General features: G+C 32.9%; 4 protein-coding genes across 4 annotated transcripts; 2 read left to right on the top strand and 2 right to left on the bottom strand.

Moving 5' to 3' along the window:
• Nucleotides 1–328: 328 nt before the first annotated feature.
• TRIADDRAFT_61351 (uncharacterized protein) lies at nucleotides 329–2,460 on the top strand (the record flags this gene model as incomplete). Its single annotated transcript, XM_002117271.1, has 7 exons — nucleotides 329–441; nucleotides 1,002–1,069; nucleotides 1,616–1,693; nucleotides 1,926–1,951; nucleotides 2,064–2,145; nucleotides 2,214–2,297; nucleotides 2,396–2,460. 7 exons carry the CDS (start codon nucleotides 329–331, stop codon nucleotides 2,458–2,460), a joined length of 516 nt encoding a protein of 171 aa, XP_002117307.1.
• A 912-nt stretch (nucleotides 2,461–3,372) lies between these two features.
• On the bottom strand, nucleotides 3,373–6,931 carry TRIADDRAFT_61352 (uncharacterized protein; the record flags this gene model as incomplete). The annotated part of the gene is made up of 13 exons (XM_002117327.1): nucleotides 3,373–3,484; nucleotides 3,663–3,865; nucleotides 3,983–4,068; nucleotides 4,194–4,308; nucleotides 4,471–4,604; nucleotides 4,743–4,779; nucleotides 4,866–4,963; nucleotides 5,041–5,089; nucleotides 5,241–5,329; nucleotides 5,716–5,810; nucleotides 6,014–6,132; nucleotides 6,244–6,325; nucleotides 6,831–6,931. 13 exons carry the CDS (start codon nucleotides 6,929–6,931, stop codon nucleotides 3,373–3,375), a joined length of 1,320 nt encoding a protein of 439 aa, XP_002117363.1.
• Nucleotides 6,932–9,812: 2,881 nt separating this feature from the next.
• On the bottom strand, nucleotides 9,813–12,293 carry TRIADDRAFT_61353 (uncharacterized protein; the record flags this gene model as incomplete). The annotated part of the gene is made up of 4 exons (XM_002117328.1): nucleotides 9,813–9,900; nucleotides 10,794–10,922; nucleotides 11,228–11,322; nucleotides 11,808–12,293. 4 exons carry the CDS (start codon nucleotides 12,291–12,293, stop codon nucleotides 9,813–9,815), a joined length of 798 nt encoding a protein of 265 aa, XP_002117364.1.
• Nucleotides 12,294–15,355: 3,062 nt separating this feature from the next.
• On the top strand, nucleotides 15,356–20,814 carry TRIADDRAFT_61354 (uncharacterized protein; the record flags this gene model as incomplete). Its single annotated transcript, XM_002117272.1, has 14 exons — nucleotides 15,356–15,435; nucleotides 16,740–16,821; nucleotides 16,949–17,067; nucleotides 17,514–17,608; nucleotides 17,886–17,936; nucleotides 18,094–18,182; nucleotides 18,650–18,698; nucleotides 18,829–18,926; nucleotides 19,022–19,058; nucleotides 19,167–19,291; nucleotides 19,371–19,485; nucleotides 20,075–20,160; nucleotides 20,273–20,478; nucleotides 20,700–20,814. The coding sequence occupies 14 exons, from the start codon at nucleotides 15,356–15,358 to the stop codon at nucleotides 20,812–20,814; spliced, it is 1,347 nt and encodes a 448-aa protein (XP_002117308.1).
• Nucleotides 20,815–21,085: the final 271 nt, after the last annotated feature.

Consider the following 21,085-nt stretch of genomic DNA (forward strand, 5'->3'; position numbering starts at 1 on the left):
TAGCTCATTTTTAAGTTGTCGGATTTCGAACTCATATATTACATCACGATTATACAGCGCATAGGTTCCTACAGGTTATAATGCGATGTCGGTCCATGGGATTGGATTGTTTATTTTCCTAGTAGCAAAATTGGCAAGGACGGGGTTTAGACTACTGTTTTCGCCTATTTGTATAGGATATAGTGTAATATAAAAATTGACTGGGTTCATCTAATGCACATGATTTGTATTATGTACCGTATATTAGGTAGTAATAGACACCAGTATGAGCTCATTTACTTTGCAGATTAGTAGGTATCTTAATGATTCAACTTTTAGCATCAACGATATGATTCTAAAGTATTTGATAGGCAGCCTTTCCTTCGCAGCTTATTTTGGTGATATTGGAAAACTGTGGTGTGTTTCGTTCAAACCCCACGGGTTCAGTCAAGGATTACTCAAGTAAGAATTCTCCCTCAAAAGCCGTAAATAAAAAAATCTCCCCTGCACTAAATATACTACGCTAACTATACAGCATTTTTAATATAGGGGGAAATTTTTTAGTTGCGGCCTTGGAGGGAGAATTCTGTGTTGCTTAATTGAGAAGTCGCTGGTAGTAACTTAGAAACAAGGGCAATGCCACGCAGACGCGGACTGTCAGACTACCGGACAGCCTGGCGTCTAGATTACAGTGTAAAGTACTGTACTGTACAGTGCACAGAAATCTCGCTTCACGTATTGTACTGTACAGAACTGTATTACAGTACAGTGACTCAATCGGTCCATTACTACCCATACAATTGCCTTCTAGCCAATCAATTGATCGACAACACTAATGGCGGCCATCAACCAGTAGCAATAACGAATTCCATCTGAAAACCGCCGGCATCGAGTTAGAGGCGGAATAGTTGCAGAAAGTTATATTAGGTGGCAACAAGACAACTATCAAGTTGATTCAAGAGAGAAAAATAGGTAGAAAACGAGACGATTTCATTTTAGAGTTGTTCTATTCTGTTCAATAGAAAGCAAAAGGTCGAATTAACGCATTGTAACGACTTGGGATACTGGATTGGAAAAGTCATGGACCAAGGTAAGCAATAGCATTTGCTATGGTGGAAAAATACTGGTAGTATGAGTTGCAGAATGGCGACGAAGATCTCTTAGTAGCTAGCTAGCAAGGTTGCCGTCGTAGTGATTTACCAGATTAAGTTATACTATAATGACTACAGTACTGCAACGCGTTAAAGTACTGTATTGGCATTGGATACTTGTGAAAGACAGGAAGAATTGTTTTCTGTTAATTATTGCCGGACTTTCAGTGATGATGATGACACTCTGAATGAGTCTTGAACGTGACATGGCTGTAAATTATAATGTTATGGGGACCATGAAATGATCCTATACTGCGCTATGATGTAGATATAGATTGCAACCGCTATTATTCGATATATACAGTGTTATAGTCAGCTCACATGCGAATAGCTCAGTTATGACTCACGTACACAACACCCAAGAATAGGCTAGTTTTGTTGTGTACTGTAAATGGATTCACATAGAGTCAATATCTACAGCGTTATTCTAGTACAGCTCTTACTGAACGGTATATAAAAATTCTTACTGTCGAATTCTTCCACAGATATCGAGCAAAGCTTACGGTCACTCTTAAGTGATGAACATTTAGATCGTGATTCCCCCGATTTGTGGTCAGATCCATGTAAGTTGTCCGCTTTTGCACGTATTTGTAGTAGTGTCTATATAAGTTGCTAACGCTAATGCCAAACAAGATGAACGACTTCAGAGTGAACATTCCAATAGCATACAGTACGGTACTAATTGATGTCATTATTTGATTAAAATGTCCGTCTTCTACTGTGCTACTATGCAACATGTTATTCAACGCGATCGGATCCTGCCTTGGTATCCACTATATCTATAATAATCGTCAGCTTTTGGATATAACGTCAAATTTAGTGTGAGTTGCGCAATGGCGATAGCATGACAACGTTTGATTCATTTTATAGCAGCATTCTCGTACGTAAATTACCCCAGTAATGATAATTGTAATCCTTTGCAATCGGTATTAGCCGGCACCATCTGCTGTTGCCACACCTGGTTCCAGTAAATGGCAAGACGAATCACAAAACGATCGAGAAATACTAATTCAAGGTAATTTGATATACTGATCGTGTTTAGATTATGATTGCAATTCGAAAAATGTCTTTGTCGCAATGCAGAACTTGCTAGCCTTACCAAAGAAGAAGTATTGAAAAAAGTCCGTGACTTGCAGAATTTTGCTTATCAATTAGGCTCAGAAGAAGGTAATTGTCATCATGATTAATACTGAATACGGCCAGGTGCTCACATACGGGTACAGCTGACTGTAATCATAATTCTGAACTTACCATAAACGTAAAAGGAATCAAGGGTTATCATACCTTCAGTAAAACAGTGATAAAACCACCATTTCTAAACGATAACTAGAGTATACCAAATGTGGTTATGTAAAGAGTACAAATGAATTGTTATCAATTATACCGACGTGAAACTTGAATGCTGTAGCAATAACTGTGTTTTGTCTTTGCCGATGTTGTCATATAGCGAGGGAAATGACTAGAGGAAAATACTTGAATATACTCCAAAGCGATTCACCCAAAAGAGACTATATTACCTCGTAATAACGATTGCGTGGATCATCGGATACTCCTGGTTAATATCAACTATGGCCGCTAAGGATCCTTCATTTATTTCTTGTTGTATCTTTGGCCATTTTGTACTCTTAAATATATATATTGTGTATAAACAAACATAATAATAATTATTATACTGTAGACACCGATTCTTTGTGTCATCATTTCGTTATAGTGTTTAAAATACGATTTGCCTACGGACCTCGTCAAGCATTTAGGATTGGCAAAATATTACAAAAATTGAGAACGATAGCATATTTTATTGACAAAATACTGTATTACTGCAGCTTTAGAACTGAATCTTATCTTGGCAATTACCTTCAAATCATAGTCATAGTAAAATTGCGGCAGCAAAAGAATATATATCAATATTGGCGTGATACGCGTACAATTGGTCAAGGTAACAGTCATTTAGTTAGCAGTTTTCTGCATGAGTAAAAATGATAGAAATGTATATATATCTAACTACAATGATAAATGTTTATATTTGCCTATAATTTCAGCTCTGTACATCATGTAGAAATATTCGCAATGCAAAGTCATTACATCTGCCTGATTTGTCGTCAAATTTACAATAAAAATAGGAACGCTATATATAACTAGAACGTGATTCTATTGCTTGAACAATTGTATCGAATAGAGAAATGCATTTTATGAAGGAGCAATGTGCTTGTATGCACGATTGTCGTTATTGAAAGCAATCTATCTATAACATCGCGACTACAGCAAAGGATAAAGCTGAACCAGCCCCTAGTCCTAAAACTAAGCACACATTCATAATAGCTCCGGTGGACTCGGCATATTGGGGATGAACTCTCCTAAGTATCCGATAAAACAAATATCGATTGTTATTTAAAAATGTAAAATTAATTATTGAAAGAAAATGCCGGCAAAAATTAAAAGTTCTTCCACTACATACTATTTTAGTCAAAACAAGTCGTAATTAAATTTACCAGTCTACAGCATCAAAAAAATGCACTCGCTATCAATACCTACCTGGGACCAAACATCATGCATAAAGACGCAATGTAACCGTTACTTAAACCAATCAAGCACGATAGAATGATATATACCACATCGCTATTGACTAAGACCGGTAAGTGAGATCTTGGTTGAGCATTACAGTAAAGGATAAGTGGTATAAAGGCGATTCTACTCATAGAGAGTAAAAGAATGGAAATTCCACGATTGTAGTTTGGCTATCCAATAAAAAAATTTTCATTAATATTAAGCAAGTGAATCTAGTCAGGTAAATTCTCGGAATCGAAGATGCAAAAAGGAGTAAAGGTAAATAGATTCAAGTTATGTCAAGTTACCACAAGAATCCAAACTGAAATTGCTCGTCCAACAAAGTCGCTCGTATTGAAAAGGAGGAAGCAGCAAAGAGGTGTAAATAGCTTATCTGGAGAAGTATATAAGGATTTGCAGTGATTTTAAAAATAAATGATATCCTTAATTTAAGGATCCTTTGCGGCTGAAATGAAGGTAAAGAAACTACATTGCGTCAGAATCACATTACTAAATTACCAGTGAAAACATTATTTGGCACTCTATCAACCGACTGAATACGAGCCATAACCGCTGGAAATATGGACAAGGTGACGGTGAAACATAGAAAAACGGCTGTTCCGACAGGCCATACCTGTTATTGTATGCAGTATTAAAAAGCGGGTTATGATTGATATAGTGTAAGATCAAAAGGAGCATCTATGATGATTCAATGTATTTCCTTTCGATTTAGAACTATAACGACATTGAGGGTAAGAAAAGACTGTCAAGAAAAGTGTTTCCTATAATGACTAACCCTTTTCCAAATTAATAAGACATAGTTGGAAGAATTGGCATGGAGTGTCTGCTTATATAGTAGATCACGAGCATCATCGTTGACATCTTCTACATCAGCATGCGTCTCCTCTTGGACAGGCGCAGCCGATTTACCTTTGTTCATGAGTATAAAATTAATCAATATTATCTCAAGGATGATGGCCAGTATATCAACTCGCTACAGTTACAATATTGTTCGGCTATCTGTGCCTGATACATGAAGCTGATATTAATTAAACTACATGAACCTACCGTACTCTAAATTTTTCATGTAAAACCGGGCAAATTCCTATATTTGAAACAAAAATGCATTAGCTGAAGAATGCTAAATTGCATTACTGGACGTCTACTAAAAATAACTGCAACAACGCTTACTAGCTTTCCAAGTCCGACGTTGGTTATCAAGCAGATAATTAGCACCACTACAGCACAGCTAAAATAGCCCAGCGCACTATCATAGGGATCACTTATACCTGCAACATTGATGTTACTCAGTTTTGCATCAGAAAGGTAATTCATCAATTGAGATATAAACTCATTAATAGCTTACCAATTAGAGAAAAGATACTAGCCAAAGCAGCAAATACACCTGCTAAAGCCTACAAAAATTAATAATTATACTAAATTAATTAATAATTATTATATCATCCTAGTATTGCTAAGATATTTAGTGACTATAGCACTTAAGCAGCAATTTGAATTTTGGTAAAACACCACATCCTTGAAATAATTATAATTATATTGGCTAACCATTCCACTAATAAGTGATTGTGTGTACTCTTTAGGAAATACACCAGCTAATCCAAATAAACTTGCTTGATAGATTGAAGTTCCAAAAACTGCAATTAAAAAATTGAAGCTTGATCAAAGTTAGCTGGAAGAAATGACAGCCTATTCAAGCATCATCAACAACTACTTTGCTTCTTTATTATTGAGGAAAAAATTTATCATGACTATGCTCTATCCAGTTAATTGGACGTACAACTTATGATGATCATGCTGATGATGGTTAAAAAAAAGAACGTTTCTTTCCCTATAGCAGTTGTAAAATAAATCATGTTTAATTGCCATGAATGGTTGATTATTATTATTTTTATAATTTATTGCAATTATTACGCGTATAGGTAGTTTATATTATGTAACTACATCCAGGGTAATTAGGGCTCATGTTACAACAATGATCATTTGCTAAACGTAGCAATTATAACATCTTTGTATAACTAACATTTCGAAGTGTTCACTTTGACCATGATTGTAGTGAAGATGAACATGATGATCAGAACCGACAATGAGAATACCATCCGTGTTTGTAAACGATATCTGCCATTTCGATTAATTCAATTTAGTTATGATATCAGTTCATATGCCGTTAATAAATTTAAGATTGAAAAATTAGCAATGAATCATGTCCTTTCGATGGAAATCAACATGTTGTAAGGGCATAGTGCAATGTCTAAGATAGGCCAATAAAGTGTTACCATATGCTGTCAGCATAACGTAGCCTAGATATGAGTGAAACTTACGATCGAAGCATACGAACAGTAATTACGGAAGCGATAATGGTGGGTACACTCGACGCCAAGGAGATATAATTTTCAAAGGTGTGTTGAAATCGTGTCCCTTGCAGCTTGACAGTAAAATACTACATCCACATATAAGGAATAAAAAAATAATTAAGTTAAAAGGAATGAATGACGCTTGCACTCGATTCTTCTGGCTACATATCAATTGGATTGAATTAACAGTAGCTTACCAAGCTTGCCGTGATAAACATATTGAAAGGTAGTAGACTACCAACACCTTGGATAAAAAAAAGGATATAAACCAATTTCATCCTAAAGGATAGACCCAAGTCATATTAGTTGATAATTGATGGATCATTTATTATTTTTATTGATTGATAAAGAATGATAAGTTATTTTGTTATTTAATGAAGAAATCAATGTATAGAACGTGTCCAACATATGTTCTTATCCAGTCTAATGAAGGTTAGCTGCTGTCATTTAGCACATTTTAGTCTATAATGTAGATCAATTGTGACAACTCTACTCCTCGGCAATCATCACTTCGATTCTGATGATCGTGCATTACTTCTCCAGAGTCGCCAGATGAATGATTGATCCGATGATGATCGATAATACGTTATCCTACCCATAAAATGCAAGTAATCTCTTGCATTCTATCGATTCCATCCGTGAGAAAGTTATTGGAACGCTATTGACTCATTTCCAATACCATCATCATCTGTAACTGGGCGCTGCTGTCACTTTGTTGTGATTTGAATTTGGTGATTTTTACCCCATTTCTTCAACTTGATATTAACTACTACGATCGACTTACTTGTCTTTCGGTTTCCCGCGAACATCATCTTGAGAATCAGTACTGCTGTAAGTCTCGGCATGATCACCACTGCCTCCGCTATTCCATTTACTTCGAAGCATATTGCAATGACGATAATCGGATGAGATTTGCTAGAATTGAACACCGATTATCCGATCTAGATATTGCGATTAAAAGATTTTTAACAACTCTTGTCATCATTCTGACAAGAGTGTGGGTGCCCGTTCGACTGTTCAGCTGGCATTGATAGTGGCGATTGGTTTAGTCTTGATAAAGAAACGATTCTACTCGATTAGCAGCTCGTGTATGGGTAGCAATGGTATGGAAGAGAATGTCATTTGGATTGAGAAACTGTTTGGTATGAGTATTGCTGATAGAGAGAGAAGAAAAGCTCAAAGAACGAAAGAATTTGACTGGATTTTAATGCTGGTTTGGGTACATTAGTCCAAGGACTACAGCCTACAGTACTTTTAGGTGCAATTCCACTTGGAGATAAACTAACCCATTCAATAGTTTACTTAAAAATTCAAACAATAGAGATACTCGTACATTGCCCATGTAATATACGATAGACTCGAACTCAAGAGTCGCAAAGTTCAGCTATACGCCAGTGACGTCAAGGCTACCCAGTCACTCACCAACAAGCCCCGATTACAGTACAATGTACTGTATATTTACAGGACGTACTGTAGGCTTGGGCTTCCTTCACGCCATGCTCACGAGTTCTCGGTGCATTCATTAACATAAATCAAACAAGCAGTCGAAGATGGGAAGATGATGGCGATCGAGGATTCATTAATATTTGTAGGCGATAGGAGTCCTTTTGATGGCAATGGGATGATGAAGGAATGATAGAAACACTGTGTAAAGTGGTCTCCTTTTCTTGTAGTAGCCCCTGATGTAAAGTACAGTATCATTAGTCATAAGCCAATAAGTGAGTAATCATTCTAATCGATCATCTACCGTTGTTAAATACTGATGGAGAAACATGGTATTCGAAGTGTGCAGGTAGTCAAAGTGAAATACATTCTCCTTTTCTTATAGTAGCCCTTGATGTAAAGTATTGCATCAATTTCATTTAACTAGTACGGTATAGTATGATGGGATGGCGTTGGAACTGTGCATTATACAAGTAGTTAAAAGGAAGGTACTCGTCACTCATGATGAGTCTATTATAGAAACACATTGCAATGCATTCTCCTTTGCTTCTAGCAGCCCTTGATGCAAAGTATTGCATCAATTTCATTTTACTAGTATGGTATAGCACGATGTGACGTTTCAGAATCTTGGTTGGTCCGTGAAATGGAATGAATGCAATGTATTATCAGTCATAAGCAAATGAGTGAGCAATAATGCTACTGCATAATCTAGACCAGAGTTATTGAATACTCATGAATAAAATGGTGTTGGAAAGGTGCATTATACAAGTAGTTCAAAGGAACGTAAACTACCTACTCGTCACTCATGATGAGTCTATTATAGAAACACATTGCAATGCATTTCTCTTTTCTTGTAGTAGCCCTTAGATGGCCTTGATGAAAAGTATCATCCGTCATAAACGAATGAGTGAGCAATAATTCTAGTGTATATTCTAGAATTCTTGATTACTCCTGCAGAAAATGGTATGCAAACTATACAATTAGTCTCCTTTTCTTGTAGTAGCCCCAGATGCAAAGCATCATCAGTTAGAAGCAAATGAGTGAAAAATAATTCTACTGTAGGATCTGGACTAGAGTTCTTGAATACTCGCCAATGAAATGGTATGCGAACTGTACAAGCAGTCAAAGTGAAGGTAAACTAGCTATTTATCACTCATTATGAGTCAATTATAGCAATGATAGAAGCACCGTGCAATGCAATCTCCTTTTCTTGTAGTAGCCCTTGATGCAAAGTTTCATCAATCATAGGCGCGAATGAATGAGTAATAATTCGAGTGTATGATCTAGAATTCTTGAATACTCATGAGTAAAATGGTATGCCAACTGTAATCGAAGTGATGTAAACGAGCAACTCATCGCTCAATTATGAACTACAGTACTCAAAAATGCCTTTCGTCATGGACTTCTACAGTAGATATCCTAGAAGTACATTAACGAAGGAAAACCCACAGATGTGATGGAGAATAAGTAAGTATACTTGAATACTGCCAATTAGGGGATGAAAAAGAGTCGTATGCAATATGTGGGAAATTGAAAAACTAGCAATACTGAATTTTTGCCATCAAGATTCAGTAACCTATTCGAAGGATATGCTAACGGCTTGCAACATAGCAATGAAAGTGTGGAAGGTAAAAAAAAAAATAATCGACGCGTCTATGAGAGCTTGTACAAAAATGCATGCTACGTCCAAGTTCATTACAGGTTTCTGCTAACCTGGGTTAACTTATACTAGTATCAAAACATGTAACCTGAAGATTCCATCTCAGCCCTTTTAAATTAGATTATGCAATATCGTACTTTCTTAAACCCACATTTAATCATAGTCATGGAAATAAGATACACATTTCCAATACTTTATGATTTTTATTTCTTTATTCGTGCTGACAATAAGTATGAATGCATACAAGAAAAAGCGAAATGACCAAAATTGCTTCTAGATGAATACTGTAATTCTTGATATTGATAGAATAGAATTATAATGATGAATGATACTGAGTTATTTTCCTACAACGTACAGGTAAACTCGTATAAGGCACGATAGTGTTTGCATATCGAAGAGTTAGTGATATTCCTAAACACTTTGACGCTTGGCCTTATAGAATAACATTATAACTTATGGTTCGTCCTACAATTGTTTTGTCAGATTCGTGTCAATGCTGATTGAATTATGATGCCTATTGCCTACAGAGCCAAGACAGCAAGTGCAAATTGGATAGAGCTATGTCCTAGTATTAGCGAAGCAGCGATGACTAGCTTAACGACCATCATCCATACAATTAAAATGATCCAAGAACGCCATTATTTTAAGTTAGCCAAGAAAGAGTTATAATTTACGCCACATGACTAAAAACACTGGGAAATGGTATTCAACAATATCCTTTCCAGTGCTCTCTATCAGTGCTTCAGATATTCTAGAATAAGAGGTTTAATTTGATTAGTTAGTATAACTACTTCCTTTGTAATAGGCTTGTAAGATCTCTCTTACTTTACTTCACTTATATTTGATCAATTTGCTAGAATTAGAAAAACACTATAACTTTCTATAGTACTTAGGACTTAAAACTAAAGTATTACTTTGCTAGTTAATACAGAAGGGATCTTAAAATTTACGCGGCACTACAAGGCTATAAGATATTGAAACTAAATCAGTATACTGCTAATGGATTTGGCATGAAACTGTCATTGCAACGTACGGATAACTTTTTTACTCTCAATTTCGGAGCAAAGAGCTACAAGTGATTATAATATATCCAATAAATTATATAAATGATAAGTGTCGGAAAGAGATTAAGTAAATGATGTATTTTCATGCTTTACAAGCTTTTATTTACATCAGTCATAAGAATAATTGAAAAAATACTTATTTTTTAGGAGTTTTCTGCTAGTATAATTCATCTAATGAGGCATTTTTAACACGATAATACGCATACTATAATAGTGTTAGTAAATATCAGTAGCTATCCGTTACAGTTAACTACATCCAATCCTTTCTCGAAAATTCTTTAATTTTTAATTGACCGACTACATGAATTTGATTGAATGCCTTACACGACGATACTATAAGTGTAAGTAGTTAGACGAATCTAACTTATGTAATAAAATGAAATTTGATAAAAAACTGTACGAGTAGATCTTGTTTTGGTTTTGAGAAGATGCTTTATCACAATGAGTTACGTAGTAAGAAAACAAGGATTATTTACTCTAATCCTTGGCTAGATTAGAACGCTAATGTTGTAATTTGATGTAGCAATCAAAGGAACGGTAAAATGCTAAATTACAAGTATTTTCTATCCAGTGAACTTACTTTGCTCCTAACTCCGGTAATGGATCCGTCGATACATCACGTAACAATCGGTTACAAGTAGCCCATGATCGGATGAAATTGATGAATTCGTCTAATGTCATACTACCCTTCATAGCCATTTCATCATTCCTAATTTTATTTTTAAGTACACTATTATCTACTTACACTCTACCCTAATTTAAAAAAATAGTCTATTCCAAGTTTTATCTTATTCAGCAGTTAAACTGAACTTTACTCTGATAATTAAATTTTGTCAACTTTAATTGGAAGAATGAATAAGTGATATGGACTAATTCAAATTATTTTAATACTATTTACTGAAGCTATAAGTTTTCTCTCAGATTGCTATCATAAAACGTGCTTTATCAATTTAAATTTATGCCTTGTAATAACAAGATCGAATGAAAGTCGTAATTATCAAATTCCGTTATTACCTGGCATGATCTTTATACGGAAGCTCAATATGAGCATATCCATTATCATTGTACCATTTCTTCAGAAAATAGTCTTTTAAAGTTACGTTAACAAACTATGAAAATGAAAAAGTGAGAATAGTCATGAGGTCCAAGGTGATACAAGAGTATAAAACTAGCGTTTCCTACAACGCTTATTATAGCAATATGCTGAATATAACGCTATAAACATTATGAACAAAAAATGACTACATAATTCGATGAAAAATGATCTTTAACATAAGATGGAAACTGTAAATGATGAATTGCTAGTTGATAAAATATTCTTCGCAAATATCAAGATCATCCTATACTGATATCTACGCTTATCTAACTCAATCTATCTAAATCATAGTTTAGGTTCATATAAGATTGTCCAACATCCATAGCTGTTTGATCAATACTATATATACTCGTGTATAGAAAGTAACTTAGAATACGTGTAAAAAGTCAGTCAAACTGAATTCTTGTTTGGATAATTCAATTGCAAGCATAACAGCCACGGTAACACATAGAAGAACATTTAAGGTAAAAGAAAGCATCGATCAATTTCTTGACTTACATGATCAAATAGTTGATTAGCCTTCTCGCTATTAGTAATAGTACACACTTTATATGCATATAAAGCTAAACAACCTCGGCCAGGTTTTAATATCCGGTCCACTTCTGCAAAAAATTTCTCTTCATCTAGGCCATGCAATGCTTGAGCACATGTCACAAGATCGACACTGTTGTCTTCACATGGCAATTGGTAAGCTGAACCAATTTCAAATTGAACATTTTCAACTTTATTAATGCTGGATGCCTCTTCAATTTGGGAATGGCTAGCATCTAGCCCTTTAACTTGCTTAAAATACTGGCCTAAAGGTTGGGTACATAAGCCTGGTCCACAGGCGACATCAATGGCAAAATCCAACGGAGATTCCTCAACGCGTTGACGAACAAAATTGGCTATCTCTGAATAAAGTTGAGGAGGATAGGTTGGTCTAAATCGAGAATAATTTTGGGATACACCAGGAATATTAAATAAAGATGAATAAGTAGTCATTTTGCTGCTTTTTTGGTATACTATAATAAAGTAAGTTAACCTTCACAATATAAATTGTCTACTAATTCGACAATGAGACTGACGGAAGTTTCTTTAAGGAAAATCGATAAAATAATACTAAGTAAAAAGGTCAAACTTTTAAATATCCAAATTGTGCAATCTAGTATAATCAATCATCGTGCACGATTGATTCAATTAGCAATCAATAAAATTCTCCAATGGGAATATTGAAAAGTAGCCATCCAAAGGATTGATCTATATTAAATTGAGGCTACTATTGGTCATTTATGCCGAAATACGATTATGGCCAATAAACCAATAAGGTAAGTGCTTTCAGTTTAATTAATAAGTAGGTAGGGTTTGATGAAATTAATGGCGAAGACATAAAAAGCAAATTGGTAAATCTCAAAGACATGCCAAAATGCACGCGCTAATAGAAAAGATGACGTCGTATTGGCTCAGCACCCTAGCTGAATTGTTCCAATGCCTAGACTGTTTAATTCTATACGATACCATATATTAACTATCCTCAATGAAGTATACTTATTTTTTTTACGAAACTGGCATATCGATAGTAGTTTCAAGTCAGCCATAATAAAGGTTGGCTAAGAATCTTACCTAGGAGGGGGGGGGGGATGTTTACGTGCTCTTTATAGTTCGATTTTTCCCTGTATGTTGCTACAGAAAATATTCTCAACCTAGAATATCAGTGGATAAGTGACGATGAAATCAATTTCGTGAATTACTAACTTAGCTAAATGCAGCAATAGTTGCAAATTTTAAAATAATGAAATGATCTTTAAATTAATCGTGTATATAAATCGAACCGACATTAAGAAATTCGTATTTCTAATGTGAAAGTAATCTATTGTTAAGGTATGCAATATCAATGCTATCAAACATAATATTATCAACTGTAGAAGTAAACTCCATCTTCATTCCTAATCTTTATCAAATCTTGACCCATAGCGGTATAAAGGTGTTAAAATAGATCAGTTTCGATAAAATTGGTTACGACTATAAAATCATATTTAAAATTAATTATTAGCCACAGAAAGCTAAATCTAATTTCTAGCATAAAAATAATAGAGCCGGTAATTTCTAACACCCCATCGGCATATCGTAATCAACAAAGATAATTTTATGACTGCATAATTGAGAGAAGCTGGAGAGATCAATAGAAATCTGTATTTAATGACAATCATTTTATTTTTGGCTTAAATTGAATTTTAATTTTATCCAGTTACAAATGAGCGAGTTTAGGTATTCTAACTATGATTAAATCAGCAGATGGTAAAAGAGATCATAAAATTTAACGTGTCCATAGATGTCAATTTCGCATATCACTACAGAAATGATCAATTTCCTATACTATAGTACTCTCATCCTTTAACCGTTGCTACTCTTTAGTCTAGTAATTTTAAATTTGATAGCGCAATCATGATTTCTGTCGTTCCTAAATTCAATTTTGACCGTATGCTGCTCCGCTAATTTGTCAGTTGCCACGAGTGTAAGGGTTCAAATTTTGAGTAATTTAATTTATAATGCTAGCATCACAATTGATAAAAAAGCAAAAGCCTTTATCATTGACAAGGTGATCAAATCTTTAACGAATTAAAACGAGCTATCACAAATTGGTAGTATCTATAACTACAGATTGAAAGATCTTGATAGAGTAAATCTCGTTACCGGTAATTGAGAGACAATTTAAGGCAACTTATTCGAAAGTCCCTGTTTTAATTCGAGGCCATTAGGCATAATTACCAAAAATAGAAGAGGTCGTAATCGAAATACGAGCTCTCATTCTTAACAGTGTGATGTATAACTTGAATTAATAATTGAAGATATATATTAATTAAGCATCATAGTTCTGTATGTATAAGAACGTAATCGTATCATAACAAAAATAAAAGCCGCATTTAATGGGTAATTTACGATTAGAACCTAGACAAAATAATATATTAATTACTTATAGAATTTTTTATGATGCTAAACTGCAATTTGTAACAGTCTAATAAATGAAAATACTTCAATTCTTTACTATGGCAATAATTAGATTAAAAGTAGATATAGAATTACCTTATAATTACGCAATCTACTCGATATACTAGGTGGTGCAACTAGAATGCTAAAAACTATGTTTAGTTTTGTCTATTTGGTATGATTTCTTATTCTTATTCTATTGCCGATATAATTGTCATTATGTTTTGATTGATTCCATGAAATTATTACTTTAGAAATTACCGTGTTTTTTCTAAAAGAACCAGTAATTAACAAATATCCAGAGGCCACAAAGGTTTGATTTTTATAATTGTTTTCAATATTATGTAATATTACACATTAGTTTATGTTGAGCGTAACTGCTAAGCGGCCTATTAATTTACGTACATTGGTATTTTATGGTTACCTAAGACTATTTAGCGAAGGTTGTGGCTTCTTGAATTGTCAAAAGATTACAACCATGTCGAAATAGCTAATAAAACAGCTAAAAAAGCAAAGTTGCAACTCAAGAGATGATGGATACACAAAGGTAGAATTCAAGGCGACAGAACAGATTTTCGTAGTAATGATTAATAATCTAATTATGCTCTAAAACTCTGCATTCATTTAGATTGTTCAATCATTTAAGGACTACATAATTCAATTATTGTGCGACCGGCAACCTTCCCTCACACGCTACATTTGAAGATTCGAATTGCACGTGATTGCCATTTTTACCTTAGTCTGTAGTCTTTAATCATTCGCTGTCGAAATTGACCCTGATTGCAAACGTAATGTCGTAAAGTAATAAATTTAGCTTCCATATGGTGCAATCATACCATAATGATTACTAATGTAAAAGTTTGCTACAATAATGCAATATTAGAATCTATGATTAGCGATAGAAATACTGATGTACGTCTATGCTTTGATCTTCAAAACCTTTAGATTACGTTTATTTATCAAAACGATTACCCAAATAATCACATTTGGTAAAGCATAAGCTCTATATCCCTTTTTGCTATCCTAAAAATATTGTTCATTTAAATTTTTTAATTTATAAATGCTTGAAAAATACTATCATGACTGTAGAAGATAATTCTAATCAGCCAATTATTGAAGAAAAAATTTTATTGGAAAAAAGAAGAGTACCTAAAGACAGGTAATGATGTCTGTCATATCTTGGTAATTATTTTGTTATTTATCACATACGTGAAATCATAAGTTGAACAGTCTCCATTCAGTTCTCTTTCTATGCTCGTTGATATCTAATAAAAGTCAAATTAATAAATTTCTCCATCGGCAATTATTCTCTTGACTAGATACAATTAGATACTTTAAAGTTTATTTCGAATAAAGTATGCTAACACCATAATTACTAAATCCATGAGATAACACTCGATCACGAATATTCTAAGTTGTAGAAAATTAGAACTTTATTAGATCTAATGTAAAGACTAGCTACACACAGCTCTACTCTAGCCAAATACAACTACCGAAAGACTTCTAGAAAGAACAACCATAAAATGTAATGTCTCCTGCTTTTATACTCTCCGTAGCTTTCGCAGCTACAATCAGCATAGCAGCTTTCTACCATAATTTACACATAGTCAAATTATTAGTAACAACATTTTATATCGGACCATCATTAATCCGATACGGAAACAACTACAGCATCTCGGTAGATATTATTCTTAGCAGTCAAAGTACGGTAAACTAAGCATATCTTAATATATGAATTACTGTTCTATTTTTACTTCTAGCTTTAATAGTAGCTAAACACCTTACTATATATAGTCATTTGTACTGTAGCATAGAATCTACTATTACAGTCCATAGCAGCGAACTACCAAATACGTCTTAAGATAAATATAGAAAGATGCGCTTCTGTACATCTTACTAAACATAGCTAAAAGTCTACAATCAAAATACTGAGTTTCGTTACACTCCGATATGATAGAAAATAATTGTTTCAGTTTGAAGATCTATCCCAGTCTTGATTGATAATTGTCTACGAGTATACGGATAAGATCGCATAAACATTAAGCATTATTTTAAGGCTAAAAAAAATAGATAAGTAGCAGTAGATTCAGAATGATAATCACATAAATTGAATCTATTAAAGCGTTGAATTTATATGGTATTATAAAGAACGGAATGCAATAAAAATTGTTATAAATTCACATATCATTCTAATTAATATACCGTCTTACAGCAAAAATTTGTTAAAAATATCTTCAAAACTTTTCCTCGAACTTAGTATGGAATATCGGATAAAATCGGATCTTAAAACATTAAAATTTCTAATTAGAATAGAATTGCTATTTTTAGTAACTTTACTTTGCGTAAATGCGATATCGAGTCTTAAAACTGATAAAATGGGTGATTAGTCTTAAAATCCAGACTATGAAACTGAATATTTTAATTATTAGTCTCAATAAATGATTTTTCTTTATTTTTATGCAGATTTCATCTGGTTTATATACTATTTTTTATCCTGGGTAATGCTAGTTCTCTTCCAATTCATATATTTATGACTGCTGAAGCGGTATGTAGGATTAGTCACTGATCACGATAAGATTTGACTTTTAGCAGATTTTTTATTTGAATAGTTATAATTCAAGAATCAACAAGTGTTCATTGAAAACTAGTTTTTATATTTAATTCTTCATTAGTATTATTCTGTCAAGCTGAAAGGAACTCCATATCAATATAACTTTGAAAATTATATTATAGTAGCATACTCAATTTCAACTATTTTCGCCTCAGCAGCTAATTTGCGATTACTTAAATCGTAAGTATAAGCGTAGCTATAATAAATAAGTAATGCGCTGTCGCAAATAAACAATCAGGTCTACATAATTTCATGCTTTAGTGGATTGTATGAAATAAAGCATTAGCTATTTCATAATAGCTTGCCAACACTATTGCTACTAAGCCTTTAGTAAGCACCAAAGACTGTATTTATTATTTTGACTACAATGCTATTTTCTTAGTAGTGGGCTAAGTATCACACTTTTACCGTATACTAAATAGATGATATGAAATAATTAACATAAAGTATTGATATACCATATAAATATAGATTGTTCTATCTTATTAATAACTGAAATAGCATAAAGAATATGCAAAATTTTATTTCATTTATTGATAGATAAGTTATAGTAATTGAAATCCTTGGTAAATTTTGACTGCAATAATCAAGCGTATCAAAGAATAATCATGTCTTTTTTATTCTAGGATAAATGTCAAGCACCGAATGATATTTGGCTTAATAGTTTTAACTATATCTTTCATTTTTACTGCTTTTATGTCTAAACTGGACACCACAAATTGTAAGAAGATGATTGGATTCGTCTTTACATTTCTGATAACCACTCATAGTAGTTAAAATAATTAATGAAAATTACGTTTTTCCAGTTCAATGTTGTAGTGTCGCATTACTGCCAATAGAGATTAAGAGTTACTTGATCAAAAACATTATTGCTACTTAGTGATATCTTAAATATACTGTTAACGAACAGCAGCAGCTGTGTACGAATGGGTTGCGATTATGTTCAGTATTTTAGGTGGACTTTAAGACAAACAAATAATTTTTATTCACTCTGATAGGGAAAATTACATTCTTTGCTCTGACCATTATAACCGTCATTCTTACTGGTTGTAAGTGAAAAATTCTTAGAGTAACACATTACGGTAGTTAAATCATTTAATAGCTGATGAAGTCGATCTTATAATGAAATGAAAGATTTGAAATTGTTGAATTAGAGTTGCAATCTCAATTATATGTTATGACTATCCTATTTTTGTGTATATACAGTGTTTGGAAATTCTATGTATCAATCTAGTCTTTATGGATTAGTTGGTGTATTTCCCAAGAACTATAGTCAAGCTGTTCAGTGTGGTCAGGTATTGTGGAGACCAATACTTAACTTTTTCGTAAAATATAGTATTTCTAAAATTAATATAAATATTGTAAATATAACTATAATTAGCATCGAAATATGCATATTTACTGGTGTATAATGTATGATTCAGTAACGAAGAAGTTTTTATACGGAATATTACGATATGAAAGTGGCAATAGAACTAGCGTTGGAATAATGAGTATAGCTATTATTATAATAATTTAGTAAAATTTTTATTATGTTTCATCTCGAATAAAATACCAGTATGCAAATACAGCTCTTTTTCAAATATATGCAATTATAGGATAGAAAATTATACTTAATTTATAGATACATAGGCAATAAAATTTTGAAAAATATAGGCACAAATATATGTAAACAGAAGTGTAACAATAATACAGTATAATAAATTTGGTTAGTTTCTTTTGAGGTCGTTATAACATTTATTTCAATCACGATATTTTATAGGCTTTATCGGCGATTCTTACCGCTTTAGCAAGCATTATTTCCCTGATCGGTATGTCCTATATCGGCTTATAGAGAGTCAAAATTAAGGAATAAATATACCAAAGATAGACTTTTAATAACAGAAAACAGTCTTTATAAATTGATAGATTTTAATAATGCTGCAATCATCTTTGCTCTAGTTGGGAAATCTGTTTATGATAGTGGACTTGGTTATTTTTCCAGTGGTGTTGTTCTTCTTATGCTTTGTATGTGCATTCAATTTCTCCTTGGAAGGGTGGTAAGCTGGGCATGATATTGCTGCTTCCTTTAATTATACAAAATGAATTTTAGATAATTAATCATTCCGTAATATATTCTTTTCCATTAAAATAGGAATTCGCGAAGTATTATATGCGAAATTTAGAGTGCGGTACTTTATAAAAATTATCTACTATTAATAAAAATAATATATGAGTAAATAAGTTATAATAAATCTTCTTATAAGATAAAGAATGATCTTACAAATTTAATTTTAAAGGTAAGAAAACCGTAGAAAAAATTACCTTAATTGAAGAAGATGGTGAGGAAATGGACGAAGAAATTAAGCCGATGTATAATCGAAAGCTGAGCAACTACCAAAGGATAAATTACGTCTTTAAAGAGGTTAGGATAAAGATCCATTCTATTTTTTATGCATTTTGGCAATTTCAATACGTAGTTGTAATATCTAATTCAATGATAGACTTGGCCAACAACTGTCGCATTATTCACCTGCTACACCGTAACCTATACAGTCTATCCAGCAATTTGTTCTCGTGTTGCATCCGTTGATAGGGGTGATAATGACTTATTTACAGGTATATTAATGGATCTTGGCTTAAAATTTAAGCCTGCAATTATAAGTTATGCCTTCAACTATCAAACTCTGCTATTAAATGGCCTTGAAATAAAATGAATTATCAACGCAGGCCTGATAGTATCGCATTATCCTCTACGGGATATACGTAGTTTAAAATTTTTAAAATTTTAAATCTGCCTTCTAAATGAAATAAAAAAAAATCTTTGCAAAACTATTTTATATAAGAGTTATGGAGATAAAAATTAATGTGACATTGGTATAAATTATAAATAATAAAGCATATTGATCGGCTGGTTCGGATGTTTTAAAGCAATTAATTCAAATATTTACCGTGCTAAAGTCTTATCGCACAGTTTCCGATCATGCAATATAAAGTACTATCAACTCTATTAATCCGTACTACAATAATTAACGAATGTTCCAATAGAAATACAACAAACTAAAATTTTCTGAGATAATCAGTTTAGATGAAGTAACAACAGCCTTCACTTTTGTTTCGACTATAATTTGCATTATAATGAGATTATCATCTATCGGTCAATATGGTGTAAAACGGCAATTTTTATATTTTTCGTTTTAACTTTTAGGTAAATTATATATTCCGATAACGACATTTCTATTGTTTGCTACTGCTGATATGGTAGGAAGGACAATCTCTGTTTGGGTATTATGGGTGAGTACGTTAAAATCAACTGAGATCTCATTGAAATAAATGGATTTAGGATTAATCATTTGTATTGCTGATGAAAATACGTAGCTCAGATTTATCTTCTGAATCTTTTTAGCCTAGCGCCAAAAGAGGGATAACCTTAATGATATTATCTCTTGGTAGAATTATTTTTATTCCTTTAATCTTTTACTGCAATGCTCAACCAAGGAGGAAATCGATACCAGTATTAATTCCCAACGATGCTGCCTATGTATTGATCATTACACTATTCGCATTAAGTCATGGGTACATTAAAGCAATAGGAGTAATGCATGCACCAATGTGAGTTGTCTTGGAATGACTCTCATTTAAATCTATCATGAAATTATTGCTTTTTGTATAGCAATATTCGTAAATTAGGAAGTAGTAAATTTATGGGTTTTTTTATCCTACATTTATTAGAATTGCATTGATATAAAATTGTTTTACTTTAAAGGCAAATTTTTTAAGTTTTAAGTCATTGATCACTTTTACCTTACCATGAATCAATTCTTTCATAACAGGCGTGTTAACTCAAGTTATCGTGAATCTGCAGGATCTATGTCCTATTTTGCAATAGTTTCTGGTTTTGGTATAGGATCAGCGCTATCTTTCCTTGTGGCTGCTGTACTTTATTGATGAGCAGAATTTGAAGTAGATAAATACGTTTATTTGTGATTGCTCTGCTGTGTTATAACTGTTGTACCGTTATAAATTTGTAGATTAGTGTATTTTTTATATCGAATAAAGGTATGCAAATTATTATGATTAGTGCATCACTTTAATGATCTAAATGATCTTGCGGTTGTAGTGTGCTACAGTATTTCTAAATTGTAAGTAGAAAGAGTAAAGGTAAAGAAATAAGCAATTTTTGGCTAATCGTATTAAATTATGGAAATTTTAGCCAATC

Source organism: Trichoplax adhaerens, genomic scaffold (genome assembly GCF_000150275.1).
Source record: "Trichoplax adhaerens TRIADscaffold_23 genomic scaffold, whole genome shotgun sequence".
Lineage (NCBI taxonomy): Eukaryota > Metazoa > Placozoa > Uniplacotomia > Trichoplacea > Trichoplacidae > Trichoplax > Trichoplax adhaerens.